Genomic DNA, 24,411 nt, shown 5'->3' with positions numbered 1-24,411 from the left:
ACAGTATGAGGTTCCCTGTGCCACAGGCAGCAAAAACAAGCTTGGGATTCCCAAACATTTTGTCTTCTCCAGCAAAGAGGTGATTTTAGCATGTGTTAACTCATACACTGTACACACCTTTTCCTTTCAAATACCTGTGTCCTTTTGTAGGCAACTGCCCACTAACTTCCTGACAAGTTATCAAAGTTCAGAGGCTTTGACCATCTCTACACAGGAGGCAGATTCAGTATCTCCACTGTAGATAATTCCAGAATGAAAACATAACTTAGAGCTGTGTTGACAATGACTTAGGAGGGCTAAATACTTTTCACTCTTCTATAACTGTCTGTATTCTGCAGTGTTAACTGGAGTTAAAAATTGGTCTAATCATTAAAGTAATCAGATATGAATCAAAGACACCGAGGGAGATGCTGTTGTTGAGAAAGCTGGTACTGTTTTCACACAAACAAGCATTTTGCTCATCCTAACTTCATTTTAATGGGTATGTATCTTTAATAAACAAAACCATTATTTTAAATTGTATCAAGAAGTTTACATCTTTAGTATCACTCAAACAGAAAGTAATAAAATGCTAAAAGCATTTTGGTTTTTTTATACACACATTTAGCATGTTCACTGCCATAATGCCATACTGTAAATGCCAAAAAAGTGAAGCAGTGAACTATAATTTTAAAATGACAGTGATTTCCAAGCTGTCACTGATCTTGGAAAATTTCCCCAGTAGCATGTGGAGATCAATAACTGTTTATAGACTCTTTAGTCCCAGTTTATAGGGAGCATATAAGTACGGACTATGTCAAATCTCTTAACTGTGAAGTAAAAGAGTGACACACCTACACCTACCCAAAAGCCCATACTGCTAAAGAAAGACAAGAAGGGAACAACAGGCCAGTTACTGTCTGCTTGTTCACTGGGACAGTAATGGTACAAGTCACCAGGAGCTGTTTCTGAAGAAGAAAGGAAGGTGATGAGCAGCAGTAACCAGCATGGATTTTCTAAGGTTTGCCATGCCTGACAAAGCCTTTCTGTGATGAAGTGGCAAGATGTGCAGACAAAAGGAGAACAATAGATATTGTCTGCCTTCACTTGGGTGAAGCATTCAGCACACTTTCCTGCAGCACACCTGGATCAAGTTGGAACATTGGAGTGTGGATGAGAAGACTGCTAGATGGGTGACAATCTAGCTTGACTGGCACAATGGGCTAAGGGCTTTGGGAATCTCCATCCTTGCAGATTTTAAAAACTTCTCTGCACAAGTCCTAAACAAAACTGATGTGATTTCAGTGTTGATCCCGACCTAAGATCAATATCCTGGGCATGCTGATCCTCAAGTCCACTACAATGCTAAGGTATTCCATTACCAGAAAATACTTTTTACTCACTGTTTTTCCTTACTTGGACATTTACCCATGTGAAAGCAGGCAAAGAATTTCATTCTGTCATGGAAACCTTCTCTTCGGAATTGGGATGGTTTTATATTTGATATTTTACAGGAAAAGGACTGGAAAATACTTCTATTTTTTAATATGTCTCTCTACAGCTTATTCATCAACGTTTTTAGCTATGGCAGATTAATCTTTTTCTATGCTCATCTATTTCTGTCTTCTGCTTTGTCTAATTGTTCATCAGCTGAATTTTTTCCTCGGGTAACTGAAATATGAGCTCTGGTTTCACACATGTTGCTGAGTCCCTAAGTCCACGGTTCCTGAACATTAATTGCATAAGAAACTGTAATGCAAATTGGTTAAAAACATGCTATATCCCAATGCTATAAAGAAATTCGTATTTTGAACTTTTCTCATAACAAACAAAATTTAATTATATTACTCCATTTAAAGTCAGACATACTGTAACTAGTGTCTTCTTATAACCTTAGGTTTCACAGTTACATTCACACTGTAATCTCCTTGGTTAGCAAGTAAAACATTGCAGGCAATCCTCAAAATACCCCATAACTACACTATAGTCACCTGTTACACCACTGCACATCCCAAACATGACAGTATTTAGCAAATAGTAGAAATGTATACGGGAAATGAAAAATTTATTTTCTTCCTTACTCCTTTAGTAATAGTGTGTAAGACACTATATTCTGCAGTTTAATATCCAAGGTCTATTTTGAATATTATAAAAGACAGCCTTAAAGTATTTAAACCTTCTTTGAGTTGTATCACCATGAAGGAAAAACACAAGTTGTAAGGAAAACTTATATACAAGGATTAAGTGGCCAATGGAATTCTGTAAATTTTGAGCAATTAAAGTGGCATAAAATGGCATTTCTAAGATATGGTAAATACAGAAAATTATTAAGCATGAAAACAACTAGGAGCCTATTATGGGGCAAATACAGCATACATTGGTGGCTTTGCCACAAACTAAAGCCTCTATGTGCCTTTGTATCAAATGAGAAATCCAATACTCTTCTTAAGGTGCAATAATACCACGTATATCAATAGGCAATGTAATTTAAACCAACTCAAACAAGAAAAATGTCTTAAAAGTCTTAAAAGGTAATAAATCAATGGTGTATCCCTGTTCTTTTTCCACTTGTCTGTGCAAATTAGGAGAAGTGGAAATTTGGGGTAGCAGTGGAAGACTCACGAAAATACATTTAAAAAAGAAGGAAAGATATTTAAATTGGTATAAAAAAATCAGTAACATTATACTGACTGTTGAAGGCAGAGTGAATACGAAGTCATGTGGCTCTGAGGCCTGATCTTTTAAGCTGCTCCTAATTAAATGCAGCTTTGCTCCTCCTGGATGCTAAGAGCCTTCCAGGTTACTGCTTGTATTAAATTAAAATTAGATACCTATCTGTATGAATCTTGCAGAGCCGATTGAAAAAAGATAACATGTGAAGTTGGTGTCAAAAAAGAATATTGCTGATTCATTCTAACATGCTTAGGCATTTCTGAACTCCAGTGGTTCATCAGTACCTCATGGTTTAGGCTGTAATCCTTAGCAGATAAATGCTTAATCCAAGATAAATCGTAATAAATCCAAATGAGATTAGGCCTCTACTGAAACAGTCCATGAGTGGTGTAAAAACCTTCTGAGTGCCTGTGATACAACACTGGGAGTCACTAACAAAATTATTTACAGAAGTTTAGAGAAGGTGCAATAATCATTAAAGGAAAAGAGTAAATGTACTGATAAGCAACACTTGATTGGCTGGTGTGGAGAGTTCTTTACCAGCCTTACTTCTTAACAAAATTCTTCTGATCTGTGAGTTTTCATGGTTCAAATCAGTACTCTGTCAAAGTCACCTACTTTCTGAAACAAATGTTTTATTTATCTCCTCTTCCCCACTTGTACTATTCTGAATCTGAATAAAACCCGCAGCAGCCTCAAGGCTAAATTATTCAGTCTAAATAATTTTCATCCCCTCTGTATTTGATAGATTATGATATCTGGATGACTTGTTAAGTATTTATTGTAAAGTTAATCTTTGCATAGTGTTTAAAAAAATCAAAAAGCCATATTAACTAATATTAATAGTGCTGTGATTGACTAAATGCATTGTGGTTAGAGCTAGTCAAAAAGAGAAGAAAAAATATTTGTTGCTAAAATCTGAGATTGCTACAAAAGTCTAGAATTTTCATCTGGAAGACATTTTATCTCTCTTTACCTGTAATACAATAAACTGTCAACTGTAAACAAAAAGCTACTTTCTAGAGGAGGAAGCATTTCAGCTACATTTTTTTGTAAGTTTTTTTTTTTTTACTCTATAATAATAAAACCTCCAAGAATTCCTATTCTAACCCCCCTGTTTTTTTACATTCCGCAAATTTTGAAGAACTGCTAAGAGGAAATACTACATAGTAAACTGTAACACAAATTAAATGAAAATCCTGAATGAAGCAACCCATGTAAGTCTGAGTCCCATTAGTATTTCTGAGCATACCCAGAGCTGTGATACTGGGACACTGGCTTCATGGGAGTTTTGGCTGTGTGAAGAATTAAAAGTTCCTATCTGATGTCCTCAAAGCCTTTGATATGTTCATAGCTTTTACAGGTCAGTTGCAAAGTAAGCTCAGTAATGGCTTTCTACACTTACCTTGACAAAGCACTTATATTCTCTTTCCATTGCTTAAAATACATAAATACTTACTTTTGACAACATTTGCTATTTATTCTAAAAACAGAGGTATGCACTAACAATATATATTGATTCAGACTGCTATGTTCTGAATAGGTGACTACATCATTATGCTCTAATAGCACACTGCAGCTATCAGATTTTATCACCATCTGACTGACTCTACCAAGTCCTGCTGTTTCATCATTAAGTACTACAAGCAGAATTCTGCAGCAGGTATTATGATTTTAACAGTGAACTGGCTTAGCCACTTCTCATTAGCAAATCACACCCCCTCAATTCAATCCAGGTTTCTAAACTCCTGTAGATCCTATTGTTGGTCGCTCAGATCAGACAAAGAAATGGGGCGGGTTGGGGGAGGAGTAACATGAATTAGATGCTCAGGTAGAGACAGATGCACATAGACAAAGCAACACAGGTGCTTTTATGATTCACATGTAGAATGAGCACTCATCCTTTGAGTTGGGACTTCACATCATTGCCTACAACATACGACTCGCTTTTCTGAAGGAGAAACGTAAGTTCTTACTTTAGAAGGAATTTTTCTTGTTGGTTTTGTCATGCAACTAAGAACCATGAAAATGAACTAGATCTTTTACTTTGCGTAGTGCATATCTAGATCATGCATTAGCCATCATCAGTTGTAAGGACCACTCACATGCCAGTCACATGCCTTCATATTTAGGCAGATCTACCTAGAATTCTCTTTTCAGAAAATCACGCTCGGGCTTTACACTTCTCAAGAAGTACAGAAGCCTTTCCTATGACTATCTGCTGTTATATTTTTAATTTGTTATACTTTTATATGTATTAACAATGTTAATTGTTATACTTTTAAATAGCAGCTAGGAATATCCTCTGAATATAGATGTGTATCATCAAGCAAATGTCACCTAATGATCATTAGCTGGACAACAATGTAGACCTTTTTCTACACCCATAGAGAAATATTTGTACTGCAACCAGATCCAGTAGAACTATAAAATGGTAGATGCAAGCTTTCTAAGTATTAATTTCTTTTTTTTTTTTTTTTTTTTTTCTTCTAGAGACCTAAGCAATCTTGAATATACTGAAATAGTGAATAGTGCAGACTCAGTACACTGCAAATAAAGAAACTGTGCAAGAAATGTACTTTTCCTTAGACATACAGGGCTTCAAAGTGAACTGCTTTTAGAAAAGCTGCTGTCTAATGAGGTGATGTCTTATTATTTACTGGATTGATTCTCTTGACTGTTGACTTTTCAGGTTTTAAGAATATCAACACTTCTTCAAAAGAAAGTTGTAGAGGCTATAACCTAGGAAAGATTTCCATAATTCTGTCAAAATACACAGGAAGAAGATACCTCACACCTACAGTAACACTACCACAGTGCAGAAGTATTTTGGTATCAGTACACAGTTTAGGGTTAGGTGATTTTTACTGTTAAGATTGAGTCCACTGAGAAATTAAAACTTGTTTCCAGCAAAAATCAACCAAAATCTTTAGCATTGTCTGGGTTTCTGACAATTACATTTAATTTCTCCTCTTTTTAGAATAATTTATGTATTTTAGGGGATGCCCACAGAGTGTAACACAGGTCCTTCCTGTATGCTAGTGTCTCTAAACCAAGAGGATTTTGACTAAACTAATAGACAGATGAAGCCAAACAAACAAATTGCTGCTATGCTAATTTCTGAAACAGATGGCTCTGATCCAGTATTTGCTAGCAAATGTAACTCATTGTCAAACTAACACAGAATCATGTATATCTTTCTGTCATTCTGTATGTATAGCATACAGGGAGAAATATGGCTCAGAATACTCCACCCACAGCTAAATTTATACACAAAGAACTGAAAATCAAAGTGCATAAACAAGTACAAATTCTGCCATCCTCACTGGAAGCAGAGATTAGACCACTGTTTTGAAGTTTCAGGTACAGATCTTCAAAAGCCCTGAGATGTTAGGGCTATAGTCTTTCCTCACTTTGTGGTAGAAACACCTTTGAAATTAATGCAAGCTGCATACATGGCTGGCAGCATGAGACTATACCAAGCAAACCACCCTATAAACTTTTAATTTTCTAGACACAAGATATTTTGGATGAGGTTTTGTTGTATTTAGCCAATTTTCCTTAAAAAAACATGCAAGTAGCTTTGCATCCAGCCTCCTGACCAGGCCATGCAGTTAAGGCTGAGAGCCTAATTCAGCTTTCTGAGACAGTCTGTCTTTGCTGGTGGTGTATCTTCAGCTAAATTTAGCCTAATGTTAAGAATGACCTACACAGCAAGGAAATAAACTGTTTGAAAAAATATAGGACAAAGCTTGTGTTTAAGGGAAAGCTTCCCACAATGTTCTATTTGTGGCACACGATCATACATTTGTGTCACATCGTCTTATCCTTTCCTTGAGCATTGATTGAAAACGAGGCTTTTCTAACCTACTCAAAATTCTTCTCTGTACAACTTTACCGGTGAGGGTCAAGGACCTGGGGAAAAAACAGGAGAAGGACCTCCAAGCAGGAGGTCAGAAGAATTCCCATCCCGCCTGCTGCACTTTTATTTTTATTTCTACATCGTGAGGGACCTGGATGCGTCGCAGCCCCGTGCAGACCTGCTGGGTACGTTACCCCGGCTCACCCATCTCATCCATCCTAGCTGACCCATTAACTCCCCCGCAATTTCGCCCTCCCCCACCCCCCCCTCCCTTCCCTCCTCCCCCCAGCTGTTCCTAATTTCGCAACGCGCTCGTAAGACATGAAAAAAAAACCAAACAAACAAAAAAAAACAAAAAAAAACCCCTTCGGCGACAGCTCCATCCTCTTCTACCCGGGAGGCTGCCGCTACCAAAATGGCGGCTCCCCCTCACGCCGCTCCGTAGCGCCGCGCCCCTCCCTCCCCCGCTCTCCTGCGCGGGAGACCCCGTGGCCGCCAGCGCCACGTGCTGCCGTCGCGCGCTGCCCGCCCGCCCGCGCGCCTCCGGTGCTTCCCACGCCGCGGAAGATGCGCGTCCAAAGCGCGGTGAGGAAACCCCCTCCCCATACCCCCCCACACCTCATTCACCCCCCACCACCATCCCCTCCGAGCTACCGGGTAGGGTCAGGAGAGGGGCACCGGGGAACGAGGTCTCTGCCGCACCGGCAGATGCGGAAATAAGGGAGAAAAAGGGATTTTCCGGCATCGCAGTGGGGCGGGGGAGGGTGGGGGGAGTGCGCCGGTGTCATTTGACCCCGTTTGCTATGGGGTGGCGGAGCGAAGGGCGGCCAAGGGCAAGGGGAGCTTCTTCCCCCCCACCCCTCGCCTCGTCTCCCGTTCGCCCTCTCTCGCTCGGTGCGCGGAGTGCCGCGGGGCGGTGCGTTGTGTCTGCCGGTACCGAGACCGCACTTTGAGTGGGTCCGGGAGGGGTGTGTGGGCTGAGCTCGGGGGCGGGCAGGTTGCCTGCCCCTCATTGCCCCAGCCGCGTTTCTTTTTGGGGGGGGGAAAAAAAAAAAAAAGCAAAAAAACCCCAAAACCAAAACAAACAAAAAACCGCTCATTTTGCATGGTGGTTCCTAAAGCAGCATTTTTAGAAGAAAAATCTCTTTTCCCCGGAGTTCCTCTTATGCCCCCAGTCCCTGCAGGGGTTTGCTCCCAGCTCGCTCCTCTCCCCTGCGTGCTTCGGGTCGGTGCTTCGCAGCCGCTGCTCGCAGGCAGCAACGCGCAGAGGTGCGGGAGGCTGCGCGGGAATGGGGGTGCGAGCAGCAGATCGGGGATGGGGGTGCGGGAAGGAGTGGAGCGGGCACCGGTTTGGGGATGGGGATGCGAGGAGGAGGGGTGCGGGGCGCGGATCGGGGATAGAGGTGCGGGCGGGAGGAGTGGGGGGAGCGGGTCGGGAATGGGGGTACAGGCAGCTTGGGGGGGCTTGGGTTGCGGGCAGCTGTGCGGCTGCCTCTGCACTAACGACCTTTAATGAGTGAGTAGGTTTAGCGTCTTGATTGCATCAAATGTGTAAGAACTCGAAAGAAAAGGTTAAATTCACCGGTGTAATGACACTGTGCAAATGGTTTCTCTTTATTTCAGTACCTACAGACGCGGTGGCGACTTGAAGTGTTTCAGGCTCAATCTAGTTTACTGTGATTAGCACAATTAAGGTGGTTTTAATTAAAATTTTTACCCATGACAGTATAGTTTTAATTGCATAATACTTACTAGGGAAGTTAGCACAGTTTTGTGCTAATAGCATTTTTTTTCTTCAGTGGACTGATAATGCTAATATCTCCAGGTCTTAAAAAGGGTGACTTCGATATATTAGAAACTTCTATTTGCTTGTTACTCCTTATAATGTAGAAGAATGATGCTGCTAAAGTAAGTGTTGTCAGTGAACACGTGTATTCAGAGATGTATTTCTCCAGGTACTTTCTTTGAGTGCTTTTTAAGTGTGGTGGCACGTGTTGAATAAGAGAAATAGACTGATAGTGAGTGGGGACTTGGAAGTAAAGATGCCAGTGGTGATAAATCATCTTTTAAATTTCACCAAAGCACGAGTGGGATAATTCATACTGCATTACTTGTTGAATTTGTTTATTGGTTCTTAAGCAGGTCTCTACTGTCGTCTTTGGAAGGTCATTGTACACAATGGCACCCTCAGCACCATTTAAAGCTTCTATTGTCTCTTTGTATTAGTAGAAGGCCACATAATACTATTTAGCAGATACGTTGGAGGTTTAGTTTTGTGCCAGCACTTGGTCTTTTCTTGTAAAAGGGGCCAGGGAGAGCACTTGAGAACTTTTTTAATAAAACCAAAGCAGTTCCCATTTTTTTTATTTAGAAGCTCTGGAACAATACTGGAGACCTTAAACAAGAGCACTGTTCTAATGGTTGAGAAGTGGAACCTGCAACATATTCAAAGCAAAAATGAAATTGATAGTCTGATTTTACTATCCACAGTGAGTGACATACAAAATAGTAAGGAAGCCTAATTGATGAAAAGTAAATTAGATTTTTAAATCAGGTAATGTTTAAAGATTTAGAGTATTATTACATTTATTTCATTGTTAATATTCTGAGATGTTTCAGGAAAAAGGAAAGAAATCACACCAAAACAATTTAAATGACATTGTAATTGATTTTTTTTTTCTTTTTTAATATGAGGCTTACTGGTATGAAGAGGAAGAAGCTTTTGCACAGAAAAGAACCTTTTACTTTACTCCACCTTTACAACAGGAAAAATGTAGACTTAGAGACCATGGCAAGCTTTGGCAGTAGGGAAGCCTGGAAATGGTCTGAGGAGATGAAGATTCCTGAACCATTCCAGTTCAGCATTCCTTGTGAGATTCTTGCCTCAGCCATTATGTTTTTATCTGAATTTTAAAGGGGTTTTGAAACATGGTGGACTTCTTCACCCACATATAGGAAGGACTTAAGAGTTTTTTTGGCAGTGCAGGGAAAGAAGTGCTGCAGAAGCTGAAAATTAATTACTTCAAAGTAAAATGTGTGCTATGACATTAATCAAGCCAAGACTGGGTTACAGATTCAGATAACTTGATTTTGTGGAGGAAGAAAAGGTGACACCCCACAGGCAGAGCAGTTGGGAAACTCCAGGCAGGGCAAGCAATCCAGTGTTGGTCCTGCAGCCTCTAACTGTGAAAGTGGGCATGGGAAAAATATTGCTGCAGGCACCAAGCTCTTCTTTGGTAGTTTAAGGGTTAGGTTGGGCTAATGTGTAGTGATACACCAGAACAGAATTATTTTTTTTTAAAGTCTGTCACTTTCCATTAAAAGTAAGAGCATATTTTAAAAAGTAGAATTTTGGTTTCACAGGGCTGTGGAAATAACTTTGCAAAAAAATAATGCCTGCTAAGATTTTGCTGAACAGAAATAGTTGATGTAGATCTCAACAGGGCTTTGGGTTTCATATCTGCACTATTTTGGGGAGAGACAAAAGTTAATAACAAATCACTTTGCTGTTTGCATTGTGGGTGGGAATTCCTTTTCTACCTATTTTTATTTTGTGTACCTATACCTGGGGTTATTACAGCTGGGAGTCAGCAACTTTTTATTAATTTTCTAGAAATAGATGTGTAGCAAGTTCTTAAATAACTCTGGGTAGTGTGTCAGCATTTTTTCTTTGCTTGTTTCCATCGGTGTTAACTAACTGTTACTGTTCAAATCAGCTTGGTAACAGTTTTGAAGAATGGCAAAAGTAATGAGAATGGATGTATTTTCATGGAAGGGCAGTACATAAGAGGAAAGAAGTAAAACCTTAATATTGCCAGTTAGTTTCCCATTATCTGTAACTGCTTTTTGGCCTTAAGGGAAGCTCATACCTAACAGTAAAATCTGTGTGAAATCACATCCTATTTTTATACTGGTCTGACTGCCTGGATAAAAGAAAAACACATGGAGTATAGAATTATTGATGTAGCAATGTATCAGATCCATTTGTGGTAACTGTGAATTTGCTCAGAATGAATGAGGGGAGTGTATAGTAATTATAATTCTGGGCCTGTGTTCTCTCCTAGGCAGGGAAAAGAGTGTCTCAAAACTAATGAGAAAATATGCCTGTCATACAAAAAGTTAAATCTCTGTGGTATTTTCTTCACTTTTGCTCAGTTTTTGAAGAATTTGGGTGGAAAAATCCAGCATTCAAACAACAAAGGAGTGCAAACAAGATGTAGGATTAAAGAGCAAGCTGAAAAAAAATCATGACTAAACTTGGTAACACTGACAAAATAATTGTGGTCACTTCCAATTAGCCTGTTTACTTCACAGTACCAATTCAGATTTTTCTAAGAAAGTATATATGCTGGTGCTTTTTTAATTAGCTCTGCTTGATTTTTCTCACATATCTTAATTAAAAGTTGGGATGTAGTTGTTAATTATGATGTACTTGTTTAGCCTTTTGTTTAGGCTTTGTTCTGTTTATGAATGCTGCCTTCCAACAGCATTGCTCTTACTCAAACATCTTGCATGATCGTTTTCCTTGGGGGTTATGGAAATGATAATCAGCCTTATGCTTGCTCTGTTTCCAGGTGCCAGTAAGAGAGACTCTTTGGAAATGATAGCTCAACAAGCACACATTCTGTGTTCTGCTGTGACCTAGTCCAGTTTGTCAAAAATTGCCTTTTAAAGCATTAAATTGCTTATCACTAGCCTGAACTGCTGGAGATTTTAATGGTTCCCCTTCAGCTGGACTCTTGACTTCAGGTTTCAGTGGGTGTTTTTTTGGTGTGGAAAGAGGGTTACAGTGGATGATCTAAATCTGTTGTACTTCTTACAGCCTTTTTTATTTTGACAGTTTGCTTTTCTCCCAAAACTGTTGGCAGCAAGGACAGAATAGAAGCACAGAAAGCTCCAAACATCTCGGGAAAAGAAATAACATGTCAAATATTACAGTATATTACTGCATTCAAAAAGCAATTGACTTGTGAACCAGGCTTGGTGAACCATTTTATTTGCAATGTCTTTTCATTACTTATTCAGATAATTGATGCAATGTTTGAAGTCCCTGAAGTGCACAGAAGCATCTGCAATTTCATTGATGTAGTAAACTATTTTTTAAAAAAGTAACATACTCCTATATCCTCACAAAAGAGAAAACCTGCAGCCGTTGTTTTCATAACGATTTAAAGATAATGCATGGTGATTGGGTTTGGGATTTCCATAAATAAAGGATTTTTTCCTCACTTTTCAACAGTTTGGTTTAATGATGAAAACCAAGTTTAGTTTCTGTGTGCGTTTTCTATGACTTCAGTGAAAATAAGTGTTCTGGTGCTTCCCCCCAGTTATAAAAAGTAAAAATAGTAGAGGCACTATTTGTAGAACTGCTGATACTTACTCCAGTTTAAGAGTACATCGAACAGATGCCTCCTATTGCCATCCACTTCAGTCTGTTTACTGGTGCTTCATACAGCCTAGGTCATATTCTTGTTTTCGTGTTTCTAAGTGCTCCTATAGCCTCTTCCTTCTGAATGCAGTCAGCTGCTCCCTGATTTGGTTTACGTGCTCTTAGTGTCTCCCTCGGGTTCTCTCCATTCACTGTCTTTCACAACAGCCTCTGCAAGCTTTGTTAATCAGCTCATCCATTTGCATTAGAAGGTGTGGGGTTTTTTTTCCCCGTGCAAGAACAAAAATGTTTGCACCCCTCACTGCTTGCTCTTCTTAGTCTGGAGTGAATTTGTCCCTGTTTCCTAGTTTCTTACCAAATATATCCCTTGCTGTACTTCTAGATAAAGCTTCCCTCTCCTGTGGGTGTTTTTTGCATGCATGTCCATCTATGTTATCTGGCCCCTTGCCTGCCTTTATAAAAAAAGCTTACTTTTTCTTCTTGATTGATTTCTTCCACTTGGCTCCTTTCATTTTCTTCACTGACTAGTAGTTTTGTCACTTCTGGGATTTCATGCACTATTTCCAACACAGTTGACTTTATTTGAACCATTGTCCTCCATGCAATGTATAGCTAGAGTCTTAGCATCTTATTGTTCAAGTTTACCCTTGTTTTTTAGGACTTTTTCAGTTTGGCACATTGGCTTACTATAAAATGAGTATGTATGTTCTGGTACCTTCTTATGGGTAATCTAAAAACAGTGGTTTTCTTGACCTTCCCAACAAGCATGTCAGCTTTATATCATTTCGTGTTTACATTCTCTTCAAAATACATAATTCCTAATTTCTTAAGTGTTTTTGGACCTCAGTTTTCATATGTTTTGCCAGTCTTTAGTTGCAGTAACCTGTGTGAAGCTACCTTTGGCTTAGCTGTTGCAGAATCCCAGAATCTCTAATGTATGTGAAAATGGTTACTTAATAAAAATACTTTTACTGGAGGATCTTTCCAGGTCAAAAGAGAAGGTCTGGCACCCCTGAGGCCAAGAAAACTTGCACATCTCCTGTGTGGACTGCCCACTCAAATTTCAAAGCCTCATCCTCTTGATTCTCCTAGCAGGTACAGATCATTGCAGGAGGGTGGTTTCTATGCCAGCTTAGGGGGATGAGCAAACTCTGGTTGCTCCATTTTAGTCTGTGCTGTAAAGCTGTACTGAGGACCCATGGCTTTGCTGGAAAGGTTATTGCTGTTTCAAGATCTGACATTGTCTAGTTTCATTTATAGAAGTTTTGATATAAAGCTGATGTGATACAGAGGTGGTCTCAGGCTCCTCTTTCCAGGTCTGTCACTTGCCAAGAGTTTTTAATTGTTGTCCATTCAAGTAGCTATGTTTGGAAGTGTTTGATTTTGTTCCTAGTTTTCTAAGAAAAGTTCTCATCCTATCCTGCTTGCCTGTTGGTTCTGTGTTCCCTGCTTAATAGCTTTCTAACCCACTGGCAAGTCTTGAATGGGTGACAGAAAGATGGATGTCTCAAGGATGCTAAACTATTACAAGCTTTGCAAAAGCAAGCAACTAAGAAAAACTTTAATTTGTGCTCATCCCTTAAGTAGAAGGCAGTTGCACAGCAGCAAAACTGACTGCTGAAACCTTAGGGAAGCCTTGTTTCCATGGGACAAGGTTCCTGCTAGCAGCCTTGCTGTGTGAGATTATTTCTCTCATTTTACGATGAGAAGAGATAAAGCACTTTGTAGACACTTACTGATGTCCTAGATAACATCTCATAATCTGGGCAATTTACTTCTTGGTTGAATTGAGATGCCTGTTGTCGGTGTTTGCAATGTTAGCCTTTGATAATGTATTCCTTGCTGAATTTAACTGCTTTAAGGAAAACATCAGCTTTAATTATGTCTTGCAAGAGTCATTCAAATTCCTCTCCTTGTGATTTTCCTCTTGTTCATGCTCTTGGATTACTGGAGCTGTTCTCAGGCTCTCACCTAAGCAGAGAGCTCACAGCAGCACCACGGCTGCTGTCTGCATCTGTACTTTGTCATGGTGTCAGCCAGATGAAATTAATGAATATATTAGGTGAAAGTGGTCAAGGAATCCAAGATGAAAAGAGATGGCTAGAGAAGGAGGGGGGGTGGGGTGGGGCGGGGCAGGGCATTTCCTGAAGGTAGTAGTACATTAAGCAGGTTGGTTTGGGTGGTTTGTTTTATTTTTTTTCCTTTCTCAGGAGAGGGAACATGGTATGCTTGGCCAGAAAAGCAGGTTCTGGAAGAATGGTCTTCCTAGAAGAAGCAAGGACTAAACCTAGACTTGGAGAAAGATGCTTTGGACATGACTGCATGTTTCATTTGGTGTTGGTTTGTAGTCCCTCTGACGTGCAAAGTCTTCTTAGTTTGTGGCTCCTGTGCTCATGAGCTAAGGGATCCGAGTCCTCAGTAGGACCTGTGTGTACATAGGAAGAACCTGCAGTTATAGCTACCAGCTTGTCTTAGCAGGTGTGTGAGAGAGAAAGGAGCAAGATGAAGAAAAGCAGCAAGTTCGGTATAGTCCTGATACCTTAACACTAACTGGACAACAAAATTTCCCATTTCAAAACTGGGACCTTAGTAAGACAAGAAGTTGCTGCTCCACATTTCCTGCAGCTGGCAATGTTGACTGAAGGGGTGAGAAACTTGCTTTCCAGTCCAGATATCTTGCTCTGGCAGCAGAAAGGAAAGCATCTGATGCCAGATTTCTCTCCTCTTGTCCTCTTCTGATATGTGGGGGAAGATACTTAGGTCAGCCCCAGGCTCTGTGTGCTGTGACAGTGTAGGTTGTTCCCTTTACACAGATGGTGTAGCTAATGAGAGTACATTGCTGAATGGAATTCTAAATCTGGATTATTAGCACCCTGAACTAAGTACCCTTTATGGAACCACATATTTAAAAGAAATCTGTAATCCTAGGGTGCTGCATGTAGTACAGAAACAGACTTTCTGCACTGGTGTGTATGTCAGTGCATCTAACCAGTCTTACCTTACAAGTATTTATGTCCAAAGTCCCAATCCTATACTGGAGAGATGTGTTACTAGTGATTACAGCTGGAGGTATGCAGTCATTGGTCCCTTTTTCTATTCACTTTCTCAAGGGTAAAGTGGCGTCCTTAAAAAGTGAGGGGCTGTTTTTATTTTTATTTTTTTCCCTTTATGTCCCAGTCCTGAGCTTGAACACCTGCACCAGGAGAGGTGGAAGCTGCAGGTGGGACCTCTCAAATCAGTCCAGATGCAGGAGCACATGGCATGGCAGTGGCATGGACCCAGCTCTTCTTCCTTGCCTGACTCCCTCCATCTCATGCTGTTCTCTGCAGATCATTCCACTGGAAACCTGTTAGAATTGGGCCAGGTTATGTTGCTTTTGTAGCATTGAACAACAGGTTTGGGAGCCTCTTGTATAATGGGGACAGTCACTGGTTGGTGCCTTTTTCCTTTCTGTTAATTCCTCATCTCTGCTGCTCAGCAGTCAGGCTTTCACCTGGTTAGGTAGAGCCATGTGGACAGGATAGGAGGGTGCTGCATTTGCCCTTTCCATCTTGATTTGAACCTTACAAATGTTCTCTTGTGTAGAAATTGTGAAGATTTTTCTGGTTTCTTACATAGCTGAATACAGTAAAGCCTTCATAAGCTTGATTGCAGCATTCTTAGAATTATTTCTATCAGGGTCTTGGAGAAGCATTTGGAGCAAGATATTCCTGTGTACACTTAGGTGGTGGTTTTTTCACTCAACATTCATTTTTGGTATCTTGTGTTATTTTGGTTTGTGTAGTTGATATGGCTGTATCTGTGAGATGTTATTTTCCTTCATTGATTACTTAAATGCTTATGAAACGTGCAATTGCATGTAGTTTTGACAGATACTTTTTTAATAAATTACTCTTACAATCTTATGATACAGAAGGGAAGGCTGGCTCTGCTTTCCACATGGAACAGCAAGTGATGAGATTCAGGGAGTTTATTTTTTGAAATTTTGCATTTGTCAGCAGCATGTGTGGAGCTGCAGTATTTATCATGGAAGTTTTCATAGTTTGTGGTGTTGTAAGTACAGGCCATGTTTGTGAAGGCTCTTGATGATGAAGGCTGGAGTCCTGAATGTCAGTCCTGACTGATACCAATGGAAAGAACAAAATAAAAGATAGGGTGTATGCAAAGCAATCTTGGGTTGCTGAGGGGTGTTCTGTGCTAGTAGCAGTTTCCTAAACATCAAAACCTTTGTGCCCTAGCATGTGGCAGCTGAGAAGTGACAATGGCCAAGGAACAGGTGAAGTCATCTTCATCCAGCAGCCTGGCATTTTACTTGGTATATGCTCCTATAAGCATTGGGGCTGTGGAAAATGTTGAAAATAGAGGCCTCTTTGGTTTATTAAGTGAGTGTAAAGTTCCTTCATTGTTTGATGTCAGAAGAACAATTAAGTTTTATCTGAGCAGAGCAGGATGTCCCTTGATGCAGGTTAAAATGCATCCAGTGATACTATTAAAAGAAAGATTCTTTTCTTGCTGCATTGGGGAATCCTTATAAAACATCAGGAAAACTGCCTGGAAGAATATAAATGTGTTCAAGCAGTGGAGTGAAATACTCTTAAACTGCAGGGTGATGGCCTGTAGCTGTGGATAGGTTTTCAGAGTGGCTGTTTTTGATGTGATTGTTGCTTTTCTCAACAGTTGTAAATTGGATGTACTGAAACCCTTTTTTTTCTTTTCTTGAGGCTTCTCTGCAAGAGTCACGGTCCAGAATCACATCTTCTGTTACTAAAGAGAGCATCTAGTGTAGAGTTCATGAAATCTTGCTGGTTTTCTGTTTGTAAGTTGTGTATGTGGCTTAGATACTTCCAGAGGTGTTAAGCTTTTCTCACAACAAGGTAGTTGTGCAAGATGAGCTTTGTGGGGCTGTTTCAGGTGTGTTTAGTGTTGGCATTGTCTTGCTCTTGTGATAAGGAGGATCTGTGGACTGTCCTAGCTTGCCTTCCTGGAATTGGTATTCTTGCTCCAGAACAGCTGTGCAGAGTTACAGAAGATGACCCTGTGGTGTAAGAGCCCCCAGGGTGACTGAAGTTCAGGTGAACTTGCATCTAAGTGAGCATCAGCTGGAGACCATCTGCCTTGTCACCTCATCAAGTGATGGTGGGATTGGTCTGACCAAAGATGGACTTTTCTACCTGAGCTTGGGTCCCTTGGTGATCCTGGGCATCTGCTTAAGACAGAGTTAGCAAAGTGAAGAGAATGATTTATCATGCTCTTAAAGATATTTCTGGAGTAGGACAGGTGAATTGTTCCTTGGAGTGACCATTTTCTATAACTGCTTGTACCAGGGGGTTTGAAGAGATGTTCTCTCTTAGGTGTGTAACCTAAGGTGAGGTGAGCATGTCCATGCTGTCCCATGACTGGTAGAGATCATCCAGTCACAGCCTTTGTCCACAGACTGGGAAGAACAAAAGGAGCCTGGTTACTGCAAGTCAGTCCAAAGTAGTGAAGAAAACTCCTCACCTGTGGTTGTGGCAGAGGCATCTCAGAGCAGAAGTCAACTCCATCAGGGGAGCTGACCTGCCAGCTTCTCCATCTCAGCTGTACAGAACTCTTGAAACCTGAGTACCCGAAATGGCTTGCTTAGCAAAGTTATTTATTAGGAAGCTCAGCCTTCAAACAAATTCTATAGCTAACATATATATACAAACATATTTTGAATGTGTTTCTTTTTTAAAAAGTGCTGAAAATACCCACTCTTTATCTGCCCTACTTTAAAGGAAATGAAAAAATCGTCTGTTAAGGTATGTCTGGTATTTTGCAAAGACAAGTTTAAAGAAAACCATAAATGTGCATGGAAGTCTTACACTTGAGCAGGAAAACTTTGGGGCCTCCTGACCAGGGTCATTCACATCCATGACACTGGCTGCATGAGCTGTGGACATAAAGAAGAGGAGCCACAATGTGTTTCTCTGTAGCTTTCTCTAATACCTTCCTGTTGTGTGTCACTAATGGAGGGTTCAGAGTTAGCATTGGCCCTTGGCCCTTAAACACGGTCTGCTTTTTTTCTACCTATTATATTTTATACTCTTTGTCTTCCTTATTATAAAATTATAATTTCTGTAATCTAAATTATGACACTTCACTGGATGAGCCATGTTCCTGAGGGAGCTGTGTGTCTTTGGGTTCTGGCATACCTTAATGGGGCAGCTTATTTAATCCTTGCTTCTCAAAGAAGCAGAATAAAATAAATGTAGACAAGAAGCTTCTCCTGTGACTTGCAAATACAAGTGTAAGCTTTGGAGCACGAGGTATGTTTGATTTATTTGGATAAGCCATTTTAAACTTTGTCCTTCAAAGCTCCCTGAGTTTGGGGGTCAGCTGTTTGTTAAGGTTTACTCAGATGTGATTGTGAGTTATTGCCCTATAAATGAAATTGTTGTACTTATATTCTGCCTACTGTTAAAAAATAGTCTATATAAAGTGCTAGCTCTTCTAACAAGATGTAACTGGGACTGTTAATAGCTCTTGACACTTCTGATTGTTTTTATTTTCTTTTGTATCTTCTCTGTTTGTGCATCCTGCCTGTCTAATTGCAAGTTGCAAGGGACATAACCCTTCTGCACGCTGCTTGTTGATCTCCTTTGATTCCTCTTTTCTGATCCAGCCACCTCATACTCTTCCCCAGATCTTTTTCTGATTGCTGCCTCAAAGCTTGGAAACATCAGCACATTAATCCCCCTTTCAGGTTTTTATCTTTGTTCTTGTTATTGATACTGTTTGGCCTGAGTACAAGGTGTATAGCACACTGTATTAGAGATTGGCTTAAAGCAAATCCATCAACTTTTCTAAAATTAGGCAAAGCTGGTTGAAAGATGGTGGTCACAGTTTTTAGGAGGGCTTTATGTTTGTACTATAGGTGCATTAAAAATGGCTGAACTCATGTAAATCTCCCTGGTAAGTCTAGACTTCTTCAGTGTCTAGGTCCTTTCATTATTTACAAGTAAACACACTTTAAAAATGCAGTCATAAATCTTTGAAAAGTCTTCATTTGTGCTCAGTTTGAAACTCTGCTAACTGTATTATACAAAATTGACAGTGATGTAGAAATGTTTTAACTCTCTCTGTAGGTAGGGATGAATCCTGCTTGTAGTAATAGGAAAGCAAGCTGTAGAATTTAAGATGCCTGGTGGTGAACATGAGGTTTATCTCTGAATTTGAAAAGGAAGAAAACAAATTCAGGGGATTGAAGGTGTTGAAACATATGAAGTAAAGGAACTGGGAAAGGTGGGAAAAAAAACTGTGGTACCTTATTGCTGTATTAACATGTCTGCCTAGCACCTGTGCTTCCTTTTGCTTTTCAGTTTGCAGCACTGACTGCAGGTTCTTTAAAATGCAAGTTGGCTGGGCAGAATGTGCTGTGTGGCTGTGTGGATGCTGTGTTTTGCAAAGCATTAGTTAGGAGCCAGGAGAGGAACGTGGAGCCAAGGTGCCAAGGACATCACTGGCCTTTTGATGTGCTGGGAAGGTGCTGAATCATCTCCCAAGCTTTGCACTTTGGTGGAGATTCTGGACCACCCCCCTGGTCTGTCTGTACCCTGACATTCACAGGAAATGTTTGCTGAGGTTATCCATTAACATACATCCATGCTTAAATCTGCAGCAGTGCCCAGCTTGCTGCTTGGAAAATGAGGATGTGGTTCCTGTCACCAAGACTCCTCTCATCATCTGTGCTATTTACATCTATTCATTCTCTTACCTCTGTGCTCTGGTGTGCCCTGGGGAGTTTTGTTCCAGGCTCCCAGTATTCAAACATAAGTATCCACAGTGGGATTTGTGAATATACACATCTTTGGAAAATTGCTGTGTGGTACTTGGAGCAGCTATGCAGCATCCCCATTACACATATCATAAGGCATGAAAAAGAAAGTGGGCAAGCAACATTAAATAGCATATTTGTGCAAAAGCAGCTGAAGTGTGATTTCTGTGGGGACTGTGACTACTTGCCAAGGCTTCAGGTGTCTATAATTTCTCATTTAGGCATGTAAGTAATACAAGAAGTTTTGTGTCTGGTTTTTCATCCAGTGTTCCAGACCTCTCTAAGGAGCTAGATCTCTAAACACTTCTGACTTTATTCTTTTTGCTTTCTGGGCACAGGTCAAAAAAGATAATTTTCTGAGCTAGATCAATGACATTTTTTAATGCCATCAGGACATAACCAGGAGGAGTTGCAGTGCATTAGGTGTCATACATTGCATCAGCAGAAGAATTTGTACAGCTTTTTGGTGGGATTCACAGAAGGGGCAGAAGAGGAGCCAGGGGAAGGTTCCTGTGTTTTCCTTAAAGGTTAGGTGCCATGAACCTGACTTCAGGTTAGGTGCCAGGAACAATTTGGCCCTAGGTTTTCCACCTCAGTTTATCACTTTAAGCATAACTGAACTGCATGTTTAGCTTGTTGCTTTTTCTTGTCATTTCACGAATGGCTTTTAAATAGTTTATATCTTCTTCCTGTGTACATTCGTAATGGACTTCTACCTTTTCCTGTTCCCTCTTTCTTTTATTGCTTATGCAGTAAATTTTCTAGTGGTATAGGTGATGGAGAATATTTTAAATTACAAGATCAGCTGATGAAAGGGCTATGTGTGACCTCAGTGTTGTTAGTGTTGATGTGACATCTTGAACTGGAGACTTGTTCTGCAGAGATTCTTGAATTCCTCCATAGGGGAAGCCCTAGTGCTTGCCTTGTGTGGTGTCCTTTCCCAGTACATTGTCTTCTCCTAAATTTTTTAGATCACATCCATCCCTTACTCTCACATGCATCCTTACAAACTCCTTTGTTTCTCATCCACCTGCACCCTCCCATCTGCCAAACAACAAAATACTCTTCAATCAGTATTAAATATTAAGTTTGATAGGATTGTCTTGGAAAAGCATTGCACAGTTCTAGGCATAAATGTTTGGTCCTCTGGAAGAGTGGAAAATGAGGTGATGGAAAGTGCCAGGTTGTAGTTAGCAGGCAGCAGCATTTCCATGGTTTGCTATAATCATATTAAGATAGAATTAAACAGAGTTCTTTATTTTGTACTGCAGTGAAATAGGGCTGTTACTGTTAATTTTCTCCTCCCTCTTGCTTTGATAATTAGCATGAAAACTCAAGCAGCAAAAATTAGAGGAGTTCTGCAGCAACGCACAGAGAAACTGATGTGAGAGGGTCTGAGTTGGAGTTTTGTGTCCTAGCACATGAGAGCTCTGGTGCTTCCCTAATAGACTGAAAATGAGACCACTGCTGCTTTATAAGAGATCTGTTCCAGCCACATTGCTCTACAGCTTGGCAGATGGTGGCATGTGAATGGTTTCATATTGATTGGATGGATTTGCCTCGGGGTAAGAGGAGTGTGGGCCCTTAAAGATGCACTTCTCGATATTATTTTCTCTTTATCTGGAAAACTAAGTATATTTATAAAACACTTCAAATCACAGGAGTGTGTGGTAATCAAAGCACTGGAGTTACCTGGAAATAAAAAGTCCTTAAATAGATTATCACAAAGACCAAAGAGCCAAAAATACTTATTTACTAAATTATTACATTTCTACATTAGAAAAAAGTGACACTTTTAATTAGTGTTCAAGGCATATGGTGAATGAGAAAATAAGCTTATTTCATGCAAACAGAAATCGATGCAAATAACCTTTCTCCTCATATAAAAAGGGATGACTTGAAACTCAATACATATTCAAGAAGGTTAAGTCATTACAGCATCACTTTAATATTAAAGACCAACAAAGAAAATCAGTACTCTGCATATACTTACTCAGCAAGGATTGCTATAAAGGAAAGAATTAGGTGATGGTAATTTGCAGGTGATAAATCTGAAGAAGGCCTTGTCCATATAATGGATTTATTCTTTAACCCGAGTAAATAACCTTTTGGGTTTTGCCTTAGCATAGGTAGTGGCCAGAGTTTCTTTAATTCTCCAATGGTTTGACCCTGCTGGTAAAGACATTTTGTGATGGTCTTTGTTTATTGTTCTTCTTCACACCTCCTGTTTTGTGCTTCTGTCTTGTAAATGTTGTTTGTAAATCCTTTGGTATGAAATGACTTTTCAGATGTGTTTGTACAACACCTAACACAGAGATCCCAATCTCATTCAAGCCTCTGGGTGTTGCTGTAGAGCATTGAGTGAACTTATATTTTTTTTTACAGTAATGGAAGTATTCCTTGAGGTGTTTGACCTTAAAGCTTGAGGGGGAGAGAATTAAATTGCTTGCAAACATCTAGGAATGAGGACAACTTTGACAGCTTGGGAGGCTTGGGTGCCGTCAAACTGGATCCTTTCCACATAGTTCTGTCCAATGGCTTGATGTGTGCAACAGTGGTTTCATAAATGAATCTGAGTCAAAATATGTCATGGCAGTATCTTTCCAAATTAAATTTGCTTGAAGGTGTAATTCATATTTTCTAACAGATTCAACCCACATGTGTGTTACATGTTGAATTTTGTGTTTCCATGGAAGAACAGTGGCATGCTCAATGCTAATGTTGTTTCTTTTACTATACAGACCTTTTCTGTGGGTGTGCTTCTCCTTTAATTACACTTTGTTCTCAGAACTGATTGGGTTTTATCACTTCAGTTCGTTTTTACTGAATTAAATACACATGTATAAATTCTAAGGTCCACTTGAAAAAAAAATAATCAACTAACAGTTGTTAGGGGTTGTGTGTAGGCTTCCTTTTGGGGAGAAAAGGGCATTTTAACAGCGTAATTTTTTTTTCTCCTACTGCTTGATAAGTGTAGGGGGATTTATGCTGTGTATCACAACCAGCAGCTATTCCAAGGAAAATCTTTAAGATGGTTACTTGAATCTGTGTACACTGCCCACCTGGTGGTTATGGAGTGAACTGTTACTTTAAAGAATAGTTTAAACAACAGCCATGTTTGGGGCAGGCTAATCTTGCAAAGAGAGCAGTACATATAACAGGAGTCTACAGTGTGATAAGGGGAAAATTCAGCTCACTGACTAGATGTTTTAATGTGCGAACTCTAGGGAAATAACATATTGACTATTCTGTTGTGCGCAAGAAAATTGAAGAACCCTTTGCAGAGGGCTTTGCAAAGGATTCTTTCTGTTTCTCTTAACCAAAATCTGTGGCAAGATGTTTGAAATCAGCAGGACGCTTAATGCTGCTTTGTTAAATAATGAGGTAATATTTTGTCACTTTTTCTGGGCAGCATCTTTTTCTTTTTTCTTCCTTTTTCCTGTGTTTGTGAAGGATCCAGTTTAATCTTATGAAAGTGAGAGCTCTTTTTTTGTTGTTGTTGCTTTTTTTTTTTTTTTTAATCAGTCTTCAATTTAATTTTTTTTTTTTTTTTTTTTCCTTTTGATGCTTTTGGAGAATTGGGTTGTCTTTTATTTGCGGTTTCAATCGGCTGCTGTTGCCTAGGACATTATGCCACGTAAGGCTTCTAAACTGCACAGAGTAGGTAGTTATTAACGCTGAATTGGCTTCTGGTATAGTCCATCTGGGCTCTGTATGAGAGAGCTTGCTAGCGGCTACTGATGCTAAGATACCCGCAACCTTTGGGATGTATGCGTGGTGGAGAGGGGCTCAGTGATATGAGATCACTTCTTTTAAGGGAAACTGTCATTAATGAGTCAAGAAACTGCTCATTTATGGTAAGGAGAGGGAGGGGGGGGGGCTGGGGGGGCTGGGAAACAACCCTGTGATTTCGTTTTGATATTGGATTAGCTGTTTAAGACAAGTTTTCTTTTTGTGGGGATGGAAGATTGCATTAAAAATGTGCTTTGCTGAGGGGCTCGCTTGCTGATGCTGGAGAGACTGTGTTGAGAATCTGATGCTTTACAAATGTCACAACTGCGATGCAGTGGTCAGTCCCTTACCCCGAGAGATAAATGGTACTATTGGAAACACGAGAATAAGGTTGACTTTTTCAACAATAGGATTCTGCCTTTGTCTTTACAGAGAGAGGCCTCTGAGGACGTTGGAGCGTTTGTTTTAATGTTCCTCGGAAAGGCTGCATGTGTGGGGTGCTTTTTGGGAAAGTGGTCAGTGTGCAGAGTACCTGGATTTCTAGGTGGATAAGAGAGCTAATTTTTCTTAGCGGAGCAGCGTGCAAGTATTGTTTCAGAAAAATGGCTGAATCTTTTGATATGCATAACGAATTTATAGGAACAAAGTAGGTTGAAGTTGAAAAGACTTAAACAATTTCTGGATGTCTTCCTTGGTCTTGTTAACCCTTGAAGAGACCTTAAGTAAAAATTTGCCTTACAAACCGAACTCTAATATTTGCTGTATATTTGCACAAGGATGTATGGTAATGTAGTAGCTTTGTAGCATTTTGGTGCCTCTGTATTCAGTCTAATAGGTCACTTAAATATTTGAATTAGGAAATCTTACCTTGTGAGCCAGTTTATTTTTACAAGTTTTACCAAGCTACAAATATGCTCAAAATGATGCATAGTGAGAGAAATCCTCTGCAGCCTTTTACATTGGTCATATTTTAATTTAATT

General features: G+C 39.9%; 1 protein-coding gene across 6 annotated transcripts in view; it reads left to right on the top strand.

The window, feature by feature from the left end:
• Positions 1-7,014: 7,014 nt before the first annotated feature.
• Positions 7,015-24,411, top strand: part of ELAVL4 (ELAV like RNA binding protein 4) — an 81,313-nt gene continuing 63,916 nt past the window's right edge. Inside the window, exon 1 of one of the 6 annotated variants that reach the window (XM_071750185.1) lies at positions 7,015-7,099. In XM_071750185.1, coding sequence (XP_071606286.1) covers positions 7,082-7,099 — 18 coding nt within the window. In that variant the 5' untranslated portion in view covers positions 7,015-7,081. Of the gene's footprint in view, positions 7,100-22,836; positions 23,083-23,388; positions 23,556-24,411 lie in introns of those variants that run through there. The other 5 variants (XM_071750183.1, XM_071750182.1, XM_071750178.1 and 2 more) reach the window with 5 other exon arrangements.

This window comes from Heliangelus exortis, chromosome 8 (genome assembly GCF_036169615.1).
Source record: "Heliangelus exortis chromosome 8, bHelExo1.hap1, whole genome shotgun sequence".
NCBI classification, from domain to species: Eukaryota; Metazoa; Chordata; class Aves; order Apodiformes; family Trochilidae; genus Heliangelus; species Heliangelus exortis.
The sequence above is the reverse complement of the archived record's forward strand: the minus strand, read 5'-3'. Positions and strand labels throughout refer to the sequence as shown.